This window comes from Lampris incognitus, chromosome 11 (genome assembly GCF_029633865.1).
Source record: "Lampris incognitus isolate fLamInc1 chromosome 11, fLamInc1.hap2, whole genome shotgun sequence".
Classification (NCBI taxonomy): Eukaryota; Metazoa; Chordata; class Actinopteri; order Lampriformes; family Lampridae; genus Lampris; species Lampris incognitus.
The window spans coordinates 36,218,047-36,231,141 of NC_079221.1; the positions used below are offsets into that span (position 1 = coordinate 36,218,047).

At 44.9% G+C, this 13,095-nt stretch overlaps 1 protein-coding gene across 3 annotated transcripts in view; it reads left to right on the top strand.

The window, feature by feature from the left end:
* The window catches only part of pikfyve (phosphoinositide kinase, FYVE finger containing), a 38,655-nt gene that overhangs the window by 18,786 nt on the left and 6,774 nt on the right, over positions 1–13,095 (top strand). For all 3 annotated transcript variants that reach the window (XM_056289567.1, XM_056289565.1, XM_056289568.1), the window contains 17 exons: positions 143–300; positions 2,523–2,634; positions 2,927–3,074; positions 3,264–3,428; positions 3,558–3,620; positions 3,713–3,842; positions 4,485–4,665; positions 4,762–4,836; positions 7,013–7,120; positions 7,351–7,491; positions 7,811–7,937; positions 9,786–10,672; positions 10,794–11,192; positions 11,632–11,732; positions 11,822–11,893; positions 12,077–12,248; positions 12,915–13,093. In XM_056289567.1, the coding sequence (XP_056145542.1) occupies positions 143–300; positions 2,523–2,634; positions 2,927–3,074; positions 3,264–3,428; positions 3,558–3,620; positions 3,713–3,842; positions 4,485–4,665; positions 4,762–4,836; positions 7,013–7,120; positions 7,351–7,491; positions 7,811–7,937; positions 9,786–10,672; positions 10,794–11,192; positions 11,632–11,732; positions 11,822–11,893; positions 12,077–12,248; positions 12,915–13,093 (3,218 nt within the window). The remainder of the gene's footprint in view (positions 1–142; positions 301–2,522; positions 2,635–2,926; positions 3,075–3,263; positions 3,429–3,557; positions 3,621–3,712; positions 3,843–4,484; positions 4,666–4,761; positions 4,837–7,012; positions 7,121–7,350; positions 7,492–7,810; positions 7,938–9,785; positions 10,673–10,793; positions 11,193–11,631; positions 11,733–11,821; positions 11,894–12,076; positions 12,249–12,914; positions 13,094–13,095) is intronic.

Consider the following 13,095-nt stretch of genomic DNA (forward strand, 5'->3'; position numbering starts at 1 on the left):
CTTTAAATCTACTGTTTTTTTGTTTTTGTTTTTTTACTGTCATCAACCCCCTAATTCTGCCTCTCTTAAGCCTCAAAAGAGGCTTGCTCAAACAGTAGTAACACATTGTCGATGTGTAATTTCTACTGCCACATTGTCACAGGATTCCTCTCAGCTGAAGGACCTGTGGAAGAAAATCTGCCATAACAACACAGGTATGGAATTCCAGGACCACAGGTACTGGTTAAGAACCTACCCAAACTGCATTGTAGGAAAGGAGCTGGTCAACTGGTTACTGAGGAACGGCACCATCTCTAACAGGTAGCACTACTTTAATGTGATTTTCTATTGATACTGGACATTTTTATTTTTTGCTTTCTCCTTCCAGTGGGGTTAGAGGTCAGCAGCAATATAGTATGTCTGGAAGTGTTGAGAATCAGCATAAGTTAGGGTCATCTGGTTGAAGGGCATGCAAAAAAATGTGGATTCTCTTGTTGCATGGTTCTTTAAGTTGAATAATTTGCCAATGTCAGGCACATACCAAAGGATTTTAGCTAAGATTTTTGAGTCCCAGACAAATTTTCAAGATCATAAGGAAATCACAAGGGAATCTTTGTGCATGCTTCTACAACAGTCATTGAATATAAGGTAGAAGAAGGCTGTTGTGATCCAGTCTTAAACTAGTGTGGGACTCTTGCAAGAATGTCAAATTGGTTTGATTTCATCTGAAGTCTTTAGTTTTGGATCCTATAGTGTGTGCTACGCAATGATGGCAATGAAGCATCGTTCCATGTGTAACTGTCAACAGCCAATGAGCTCTCAGCACCACAGCAGTACAAACATGGCTTGTAAAAACAATCAGGATGCAGCTGATGGAGTCATGGAAGCAACACCAGTGTCCTCTTAATGTGTTATATCTAATAATAATAATTTGTCATAGTGCTGTCCTGAATACCAGTTTTGGGGAATCAAAGATTTGATACAAATGATCATCAAATAATTGAAGCTTTTCTTTTTCTTTTTTTTTATGACACACTGCTTTGTGAATAGTCCATTCAGATTGTTCAGTGAAGACATTGTGTGTTCTGTTATTTCTGAATAGCAGATGGCTGTTAGAATGCTTGAATCAGGATGTGAAACCTGTTTCATGTCCAAACTTTTCACTCTGAAGAGACAAGTCTGGTCCATTTGCAGCTTCAAGCTGATAATCTAATTAACGTGCAACATATTGTGCAATGTTTCATTTAACATTAAACAAATCATTGTCATGCAGGGAAGCTGGAGCCTGTATGTCTGAGATTACACATCGGCAACATGGCTGGAAAGCATTCTCTCAGTATCTTCTGGAGTCAGTTATTGGTAGCGTATTAGGGTTAGATAGGGTTTGATTCAGTCAGACAACAGCACTCTGTCATTTTATCTTTACAGTTTCATGTTCAATAAAGATGCCAGTGTGTGTAATCTTCCCGCTGTGTGTAATCTCCCCTGTCTGTGCAGTTGTCAGGTGTTTTTCCAAATAGTAAGATTGTGATATGCCAGTTTATTTTTGCATATCTGGCAATCAGCTTTTTGGGAATCAACTCCGGAAATGATGAAATGATTCCAGAGTTTTGACATTTTAGACATCTTGCTAACCTAGCTGTAAGCCTGTCAAAAGGTCCTGTCACACTGCCTTGTGGGTAGATGAGAGTTGTGGGGTAGATACTGAGAAGAATGTATTAATCTTGATGCCTAATGAATGATGTTGGATTGTTTCCTGGGCTATTTGTGGATGGATAATAGTTCTAAAAAAAAAAAAAAACAGATAACAAAGAACTGGTTAATGTGTGATCCCCTGTGATTACCTGTCCTTCCTAATTGTATAGTGTTTGCACAACCTGGATGGAAAAAAAAGTCACAAAATGTGCGACGCTCTCCACTGCCAGGATTTTGAAAAACCTTTGGTGTGTGCTTGGCATAGCTTTGCTCAACACTGCCTTGGATGTCTGGGTAGTGTGTTGGTCTACTCTGTTGCCTACCAACATGGGGCTCGCTGGTTCAAATCCCCGTGTTACCTCCAGCTTGGTCGGGCGTCCCTACAGACACAATTGGCCATGCCTGCGGGTGGGAAGCCAGATGTGGGTATGTGTCCTGGTTGTTGCACTAGTGCATCCTCTGTTCGGGGGGGAGGGGGCATTGGGGGGAATAGTGTGATCCTCCCACGTGCTGCATCCTCCTTGTGAAACTCCACTGTCAGGTGAAAAGAAGTGGCTGGCGATGCCACATGTATTGGAGGGGGCATGTGGTAGTCTGCAGCCCTCCCCGGATTGGCGGAGGGGGTGGAGCAGCGACAGGGATGGCTCGGAAGAGTGGGGTAATTGGCCAAGTACAATTGGGCAGAAAAGGGGGGGGGGCGGCGACAAAAAACACTGCCTTGGATAAGTAAATTCAATTATGCATCTTATTTCTACTGAAGATGAAATCGAGTCATTTCCCTTCCTTCCCTTGTTTTTACTGCTGCTCCCACTAGCCTTTCTCCCCACCTCTTCTGTCTCCTATTGCAGAGCCCAGGCCATAGCCATAGGCCAAGCATTGGTGGATGGTCGCTGGTTGGACTGTGTCACACATCATGACCAGCTGTTTAGGGATGAATATGCTCTCTACCGCCCTCTTCAGGTGACACAGCAGTTATCTATGGGTTGAGCATGCTGGGGGAGTCGTTAGAAAATGCGATTTAATCATTGAGCACAAATAATTGTGGGGCGCATACAGTCCACGTTGATTTAAATTTGCCTCTGTACATTGACCTTTTGCCCCCGATTTTCTAAACCTTTACGCATTTACTTGATGATACTTGAAAATTGACCCAACAGTAGCAAATACGACAGCTGTTATCAGCCTCTTCTCAATTGATAATTCCTGTGAAGTGCAGCTGCAGAGAGCTAATGTTGGCGTCTCACTGTCTCAGAGCACAGAGTACTCAGAAACACCGTCTCCAGACAGTGATAGTGTCAACTCCCTAGAGGGACATTCAGAACCCTCCTGGTTCAAGGACATCAAGTTTGACGACAGTGACACAGAGCAGCTTGCAGACGAGAATGATTACATCGTGCCTAGTATGTACCTCCCTCAGTATTATCTTTTTTTCTGATCTGTTTAATTTTCATGCCAACTCATTGTCACTCTTTATAATGACAGTTTAGGGCACAGACAGCCCTGGACCAGGTTAGCACCCTCATGATAAAATACTTGTATCAGCTACTTGTCTTGTCTCTTTTCTGAAGCTCTCAATGTCTCATGTCCAGACTCAGCCAGCCCTAGCAAGAGGACGTCTGTCAGTAGTTTCCAGTCGACAGTGGACAGTGACTCTGCTGCCTCCATCAACCTCAATATGGAGCAGGACAATGTCAACTTTCACATCAAGAAACAGTCCAAGTATCCACACGTACCTCCCCACCCTGAGCAGAGAGGTAACTGAGCTCACACACATATGTCAGGAATAGAGGAACTCCCATATTTTGCTTCTACTTTTTAAGAAATTAATGTTCATGTGGATACTCCTCTGCGCACCCTCTGTCCTTTTTTTTTTTTTTTCCCAGCAGAATTTCTGGTGTCTGAGGACGGAGGTCAAAACATTTCCATCAGTGACGCCTTCATCAAAGGTCAGAGCACCCTGCTTCTTTTACATTATTATCAAGCAACACCCTTGGAGGACAAGTTAGCCAAGCTCACTGTCTCTGTGTCTTCCTCACAGAGTCTCTGTTTAATCGACGTGTTGAAGAGAAGGCCAAAGAGATGCTGTTCACTCCCCTTGGATGGCACCACAGCTCTCTGGACCAGCTGAGAGAGGAGAATGGAGAAAAGAAGGCCATGGAGAGGCTGCTGTGAGTATAGGCCGTCGCAATGACAATTGATGATTACACACAAGTCCAAATAGTATTCACATTGTCTAACGTAAGACGTAAGATACAGCAGGGTTAGTGAGCTGGTTTGACTTGAACAGATGAGTAAATTACAGAATTTATAAGTTAAATAATAATAGATGTATGGTGATTTGTTGGGGTAGGTCTCTATGGAGGCATGACAGTGAAAGAAACACAAAATGCCTCAAGCAATGTAAACAACAGCTACTGTATGCTAATTGAGTTACCCAGCAAAGTAATAAGTTCACAAATACTATGTATCACAAAGTTCACTCAGAAGTTCAGGAATCTGCAAGTAGATATCTACTAGTATTAACAGGAAACACATATTGCAGCAGAAATATACACAGATCTTGGCAAAATTGTTTTGGTTTTAAATACAGCATAAATCAGATAACAAAATACAACTTTTACAGCGTAATGGCAGCAATGTTGTTCATATATATGTCTTGAGTAACCTCCAACAAAAAAGTTTCTTGACAAATGTTTCCACAATGTGTGAAAATTTCCACCAGCGGAAACACATTGATTTTTATCCACATGAACTGTTTTTGCTCTTGTCCTCATGTGACCCGTCCGCTTCCCCTGCCTCTCATCCTTCAGCTCTGCCAACCACAGCCACATGATGGCGCTGCTGCAGCAGCTGCTCTACAGTGAATCTCTGTCCCTGTCTTGGCGGGACATCATTGTCCCCGTGGTCCGCCAGGTGGTCCAAACAGTGCGGCCAGACGTCCGCAGCTGTGATGACGATATGGACATTCGGCAGCTGGTCCACATCAAAAAGGTGAGGTGTCCTTTCTCTTCTGATGAGTCACTGGCAGAAGTTTAGGGTTATGGTTGGACTCCAACATGATGGAATTAATCTTCTCATATGTTTCAGATTCCCGGAGGGAAGAAGTTTGACTCAACTGTTGTGAACGGCTTTGTGTGCACCAAGAACATCGCCCACAAGAAGGTAGAGCAGAAGCTCCCAGGCTTTATGACGGTGTTCTTCCATTTAGCAAAGATCTATTTTTTCTTCATAAAAGGAAGTATATCACCTGATTTGGACATTAACTCTTGTTACCTCGTGTTACCTCTGGCACGTGTTACCTCCGGCTTGGTCAGGCGTCGCCACAGACAATTGGCCATGTCTGCGGGTGGGAAGTCGGATGTGGGTATTTGTCCTGGTCACTGCACTAGCACCTCCTCTGGTCGGTCGGCGACCCCCGGATCGGAGGGGGTGGAGCAGCAACTGGGATGGCTCAAAAAGAGCGGGGTAATTGGCCAGATACAACTGGGGAGAAATAGGAAAAAAAAATATTTATTTATTTATTCATTCATTCATTCATTCATTTATTTGCAAAGTTCATATGCTCCACGGTACAGTGTCCCAAAGTATGAAGCTAGGTTGTCAGTCTGTGTTGTATGTAATGTGTATAACCTGATGCGCCATTGAAAAACTTGGGAGTGGACAAGGTGATTATAGGTTTGAATTGTTTCAGACTAATATTTGGCTCTTTGTGGATTTATATTTGTTCTATGTGAATAAGATTAAGTAAAATTTCAAGCATAATACTGAGGTTTTGCCATCAGTTTACCTATTTACCTCTCAGTTTGTCCTATAAATGTTCTCACTTCTAGTTTTTGTCGTGACTACTTCTACCACTACTACTACTACTACTACTGTCAGCTGCTCCCGTTAGGGGTTGCCACAGCGGATCATCCATTTCCATCTCTTCCTTCCTCTGTATCTTCCTCTGTCACACCAGCCACCTGCATGTCCTCTCTCACCACATCCATAAACCTCCTCTTTGGACTTCTTCTTTTCCTCTTCTCTGGCAGCTCCACATTCAGCATCCTTCCCCCAATATACCCATCATGTCTCCTCCACACATGTCCAAGCCATCTCAATCTTGCCTCTCTTGTTTTGTCTCCAAACCGTCCAACCTGGGCTGTCCTTCTAATATACTTGTTCCTAATCCTGTCCTTCTTCGTCACTCACAATGAAAATCTTAGCATCTTCAACTCTGCCACCTCCAGCTCCGCCTCCTGTCTTTTCATCAGTGCCACTGTCTCTAAACCATACAACATAACTGGTCTCACTACCGTCTTGTAAACCTTCCCTTTAACTCTTGCTGGTACCCTTCTGTCACAAATCACTCCTGACACTCTTCTCCACCCACTCGACCCTGCCCGCACTCTCTTCTTCCCCTCTCTTCTGCACTCCCATTACTTTGGACAGTTGACCCCAAGTATTTAAACTCATTGTCGTGACTACTTCATGTTTACATAAATGGAGTGTTGTTGACTTCCTTGCTTCCTATGGGAAATTATGCAACTGTATATTTTTGCAAGTATAAATGAAACTGATTACACATATAGATGTCCAAATAGAGTGACATTCCCCAGTAAAGAGAGTTTTCTCTTTTTTCATGCACTTGGCAAACACAAGTGCATCAAGTCAACAACTGTCATTTAAAAGCCAATGGATAGGGGTCCGCGGTGGTGTAGCGGTCTAAGCATCGGCTTTGTGTCAATACAGTTGCCCACTGGGGACCGGGGTTCGTGCCCCGGTCTCATCAGATCCAATAATGGCCAGACTCAACAAAGCAGCAATAATTGGCAACGCTGTCTTCGGGAGGGGGGCGGAGTCGGCTTGTGTTCATCACATGAATGTGTCTCTGTGTATGTCGGAAAAAGCAGGGGTTCGGCCTGGATTCGCCTTGTCACGAAAGTGGGGAGGTGTCTCCTTCGAGACTGCCGGCCGGAAAGATGCAGTTGGCGAATGCATGCAGTACGAGGGGTGGGTGTTTGAACTAAAAATAGGGATCGATTGGCTACTAACTTGGGAGAAAAAAGGGAAAAATCAGAAATAAATTTACAAAAAAAAAAAAATCCAATGGATAAGATTATGACCCTGATATCATTTAGATTTTACCCACCATTGAAATATTTCTGCTTTTTGTCATGTGTAGTTAGCAAGTTCTGACTGTTAGTGGTTAACACAGGTTCCCAGGATAACTTGATTGTTTATGAACTCATGGAAATGAACCCTCAAAAGCTGAAAGATCCAGGCCTTTTTTTTTTAACCAAGGTATCTTGTTAAACACAGCCTTGTCTCAGCTGCTTAAGTTCCTTTCTATCATCAGATGAACTCATACATCAAGAACCCCAAGATCCTGCTGCTGAAGTGTTCCATAGAGTACCTGTACAGAGAGGAGACTAAGTTTACTTGCATTGACCCCATTGTGCTACAGGTCAGTAATACCTATTCCTGTTCCTGACTGCCATTTATTTTATTTTTAGAAAAAAAAGCAGCTGTCACATCAGTTATAAACCAATTTGGGGGGGGGGGGGGGTTGTTTTTTTTTTTTTTTTGCCATGGTCAGTTGGCATGTATATTCTAACCTCATTGCATTTTCATTTGCCACACTTGTCTTCTGAAACTAAGAAAAAGTGAAAAATTGGTATCTTGTCTCATCCTTAGGAACGTGAATTTCTGAAGAACTATGTGCAGCGGATAGTAGACGTTCGTCCCAACTTGGTGCTGGTGGAGAAGACGGTGTCTCGTATCGCTCAGGATATGCTGCTAGAACATGGCATCACTCTGGTTATAAACGTCAAACCTGTCAGTACATAATCCACTTTATAGCCTCCTGTATTAGCTGCTGTCATTCTATTTACTCGCTTTCCTTTTAAGCCCACTGGGGCAAATTTGTAATTTGTGATGGTGGGCTATGCAAATAAAGTTGACTCGACTTGGTCATTTAAAAAGAAATAAATATAACATTCAAACATGTTTCTATATAGTTTTATTTTTGTTTTGGTAGTATTTTTATTGTCATTTTCTTGTTTCTGGGTTGTCATTACATACCTGTTCAGCGATCAGTTTGGAAGAGGTTGCATACATTTTTCTCCTTTACCCCTTCTTGTGTTTGTGTGTGTAGCAAGTCTTGGATAGGGTGAGTCGTATGACTCAGGGTGACCTGGTGATGTCTATGGACCAGCTCCTCACCAAGCCTCGCCTGGGGACCTGCCATAAGTTCTACCTGCAATCCTTCACACTGGCCAACCGTGAGTAGCACATCTCTTATCTTTATAAAAACATTTGTTCATGAATAGTTGGCTAGACAGAGGGACCGAGCTGGGAAGGATGTGCAGCAAGTTAGGGTGATCAAGCATAGAGATGGAAATGTGCTGACAAGTGAGGAGAGCATGCTGAGAAGGTGGAAGGAGTACTTTGAGGGGCTGATGAATGAAGAAAATGAGAGAGAGAGAGAAGGTTGGATGATGGGGGGATAGCAAATCAGGAAGTGTGGTGGATTAGCAAGGAGGAAGTGAGGGCAGCTATGAAGAGTGGAAAGGCAGTTGGTCCTGATCACGTACCTGTGGAGGCACCAGGAGAGATGGCAGTGGAGTTTTTAAACTAGATTGTTTAACACAATCTTGGAAAGTGAGAGGATGCCTGAGGAGTGAAGAAGAGGTATACTGGTACTAATTTTCAAGAATAAGGGTGATGTGCAGAACTGTAGCAACTACAGAGGTATATAGTTGATCAGCCACAACATGAAGATATGGGAAAGAGTAGTAGAAGCTAGGTTAAGAGGAGAGGTAATGATTAGCGAGCAGCAGTATGGTTTCATGCCACAAAAGAGCACTACAGATGCGATGTTTGCTTTGAGAATGTTGATTGAGGAATATGGAGAAGGCCAGAAGGAGTTGCATTGTGTCTTTGTGGATTTAGAGAAAGCATATGACAGGGTGCCAAGAGAGGAGTTGTGGTATTGTATGAGGAAGTCGGGAGTTGGGGAGAAGTATGTAGGAGTGATGCAGGATATGTATGAGGGAAGTGTGACAATGGTGAGGTTTGTGGTTGGAATGACAGATGGGTTCAAGGTGGAGGTGGGGTTACATCAAGGATTGGCTCTGAGCCCTTTCTTGTTTGCAATGGTGATGGACAGGTTGATGGATGAGATCAGGAAGGAGTCTCCGTGGACTATGATATTTGCGGATGACATTGTCATCTGTAGCAAGAGTAGGGTGCAGGTTGAGAAGAGCCTGGAGAGGTGGAGGTGTGCACGGGAGAGAAGAGGAATGAAAGTCAGTAGGAGCAAGACAGAATACATATGCATGAATGAGAGGGAGGACAGTGGAATGGTGAGGATGCAAGGAGTAGAGATGATGAAGGCATATGAGTTTAAATACTTGGGGTTAACTGTCCAAAGTAACGGGGAGAGAAAAAGAGAGTGCAGGCAGGGTGGAGTGGGTGGAGAAGAATGTCAGGAGGGATTTGCGACAGAAGGGTACCAGCAAGAGTTAAAGGGGAAGGTTTACAAGATGGTTGTGAGACCAGCTATGTTATATGGTTTGGAGACAGGAGGCACTGATTAAAGGGCGGAGCTGGAGGTGGCAGAGTTGAAGATGCTAAGATTTTTATTGCGAGTGATGAAGAAGGACAGGATTAGGAACGAGTATATTAGAGGGACAGCTCAGGTTGGATGATTTGGAGCTAAAGCAAGAGAGGCAAGATTGAGATGGTTTGGACATGTGTGGAGGAGAGATGCTGGGTATATAGGGAGAAGGATGCTGAATATGGAGATGCCAGGGAAGAGGAAAAGAGGAAGGCCAAAGAGGAGGTTTATGGATGTGGTGAGAGAGGACATGCAGGTGGCTGGTGTGACAGAGGAAGATGCAGAGGACAGGAAGAAATGCAAACAGATGATCCGCTGTGGCAATTCCTAACGGGAGCAGCCGCAAGTAGTAGTAGTAGTAGTAGTAGTAGTAATAGTAGTCTCATGAATAGTTGGCTACTGCAAGACGTCAGGAGAAGCCTACAGATGATGTCTCTATCCACGTAACCCCCAAAAAAAACCCCCACTAATGATTGGAATAATGCTGTAATTTTCATTACACATTCTCCAGATGAGTCGAAGACCCTGATGTTCTTCGAAGGATGTCCCCCGCAGCTGGGCTGTACCATCAAGCTACGCGGCGCATCTGAGTACGAGCTGGCCAGGGTGAAGGAGATCATCATGCTGATGGTGTGCGTGGCCTACCACTCCCAACTGGAGATCTCCTTCCTCATGGATGAATTTGCCATGCCACCCAGCCTAGCGCAGAGCACCTCTTTTCCCTGCCTGCTCGATGGTAGTTCTGCGGAGGAGGGAGCAGATGACGAAAGTAAAAAAGATGAAGAGAGCCAGCAGAGAACAGATGGGCCCGAGATTGAGGTGGCGGTCTCTGCCCCAGGGGTAGAAGTAGGAGCAAGGCTTCAGGAGGAGGAGAGGACCACCTCAGAGACTTCATCCAAGGAAGGAGTGGCAGAGGACCTCCAAGTGAATTTGAACCCCAAACTTTCATCTTCTCCTATCCAGGGGGAGGTGATCAGGGACACAGAGACCACAACCTCCAGCCTCCCCACAGTGCCTCCCTCCGTCTCACCTCCCTTCCTCTTGGACGAAGAACAGGTGGAGGAGTCAGACACTCTCGTAAGGGCGTCAGAGGAGGAGCAGACAGTGGAGGAGGGAACCCCAGGGAGGGCGGTGTCTTTAGGCGAGGATGAGGATGGTGAGCGTTCAGAAACGCCCACCCCCAGATTGTTCCGGGACCCCCTTCAGGATGACACAGGGCTGTTTGTTGCAGAGCAGGTGGCCTCGTCTGATGACCGCCTCAAGTCCATCTCCGCTGTCTTCAAGCAGGAGCTCAATGACATCATCCTGTGCATCTCCCCGTTCATCACTTTCCGAGAACCGTTCCTCCTCACCCCCGCTGGCCTGCGCTGCCCAAGCAGGGACTACTTCCCTGAGCAGGTAGCGCACTCAGATGTTATCTACAGTCTTTCTCTAACCAATACATGAAAGTTAGTGCACTCTGATTATCCCTCATTGTGTCACGCTTGAGGGCTAACATGTGCTTTACCCTCTCCCCTAGGTCTACCTGTCCCCCCTCCTCAATAAGGATCTGAAGGAGTTGGACGGGCGCAGGAAGCGGCAGCTTCTCAAGGACTGCACTCCCTCCTCCACAGTAGTCAGCCTGGCCAACGGGGGACCCCCACGGCCCATCGACATCCTGCCCTGCCACCGCCTCACCAGCACCCGCATCGTGGAGCAGCTGAGTGACAGCCAGGACCTGGCGAAGATGCTTGCAGACTACAGAGCTAAAGGAGGCCGTATCCAGCAGAGGGAGGCTGCAGACCCCTTTGACTCTTCTGGCATAAGCGCAACCCAGAACAGGGAGCGGGAGCGAGATGCGCCGCTAAGGACACCAGGGAAAACGGAGAGTGAGGAGGAAAAGCCGGGTGGATTAAATGATATGAGCTGGGCCTCCAAGGTGAGGCTGGATCAGATATTTCTCATGGTGCAGCTGCTCACATGCCCCAGTTTATTATGCGTTATGTTGTACATGTGCTTTATAGATTATATGCTCTCTAAAGGAAGCTGAAGCATTTCCAGTTTTCACACGTCTCAGTTTTCTTGCTGCGCTCAGGTAGAAGAGGTGCTTTGCATTTCAGGCACATAGAAGTAGGTTATATTGAAGCCCATTTAGCAAGCAAGAAAGACCCAGCTGACCTGTGTCCATCGTCTCCTTCAGCCAGCACTGGTCTCAGACCAGCGTGATCTGTTGGTGACTGGCGGACACCTCCACCTCACCCTTGATCTGAGATCTGTGAGAGACACTGTGAGTGGCATGGTGTGTGCTCTCATGGATTTTTACAGCTGTTGTCACATTGTTTTTTACATGTGTGCTTTTTAACTGTCTGCATTGTCAGCTGGACTGCCTGAACCCTGTCAACCATCAGAGGCTCTGTGTCCTCTTCAGCAGCTCCTCGGCCCAGTCCAACAATGCCCCTAACCCCTGTGTCAGCCCATGGTAAAGTGTGCTCATGTTTAGAGGTTTCACAGTAACAGCCCACTGTTGACTGTAAATTAATTTTCACTCTCTTTCCTTTGTGCCAACAGGATTGTCACAATGGAGTTCTATGGCAAGAATGATCTTTCTCTTGGGGTGTTCCTGGAGAGATACTGTTTTAGGTGAGACCATGCATTTTTAAACTGGAATCATAAATGTCTTTCTCTTTGGCTGAGACTCATCGAGACTCATTAACTCACAATTAAGTAATTACATTAGCTATTTGTAATTGAGTTATTTGTATTTATGTTTATTTGTATGCACGCATGCTCATTTGTGTGTGTTTTGTGTTGTGTTATTCCCAGGCCATCCTACCAATGCCCTAGCATGTTCTGTGAGACTCCCATGGTGCACCACATTCGTCGGTTTGTGCACGGCAGTGGCTGCGTGCAGATTGTGTTGAAGGAGCTGGATTCTCCTGTGCCCGGTTACCAGCACACTATCCTCAACTACTCCTGGTGCCGCATTTGCAAACAGGTGCAGTGATGATGATAATGATAAAAGATGATTGTCTCGATTTATTTCCTTGATTTTTAAAGCTTAACAGAAAATACAAACAGTACTGACTCCGTACAGTGCTGATGACTTACATTTCAATTCTGAATACTAGAGGGCTACAGGAGTTGTGACACTTCATAGGTAAGAGGTGGAGATTTAAAGAGAAAACCTCACAATAAAACAACTCTTAGTGCCTTTTATTAAATAGGTACTGCTGAACGAAGAACAGGTAGGGTTTTAAGAGAATAATGTCTTTAAATCCTATAAACCAATGAGCACTGCAAGCTGTTAAGTGTCTCATCCCTATCTGACCCAAATTGGCCTCTTGTTGACACCATGATGATAGAAGTATGGCCAAAAGAAAGGCTGGATTATTGGATCAATTTATTTGTCTGTTATCGTGTTACTATTGCTACTTTTTGTATTTTTATTTTTTTATCATGCCTGATACCAAAAGTTTACTAAATGGACTAAGTTTACTAAAACTTTATTAAATTTCATTTGTGTTGGTCTTTGGTTTGGGTCTGGTCATCGACCATTCTTGTCAAATGTGTCTATTTGTTTTTCATTGTGTGGCTATGACAACCTCTGAGACTTCAACTGCAATTTAGGCTCTGTACAGATAAACCTGACTTGGCTTTGTAGGTGACACCAGTGGTGCCTCTGTCCAATGACTCCTGGTCTATGTCATTTGCCAAATACTTGGAGCTGCGTTTCTACGGCCACCAGTACACCAGGAGAGCCAATGCTGAGCCCTGTGGGCACTCCATCCACAAAGACTACCACCAGTACTTCTCCTACAACCAGATGGTGGCATCCTTCAGGT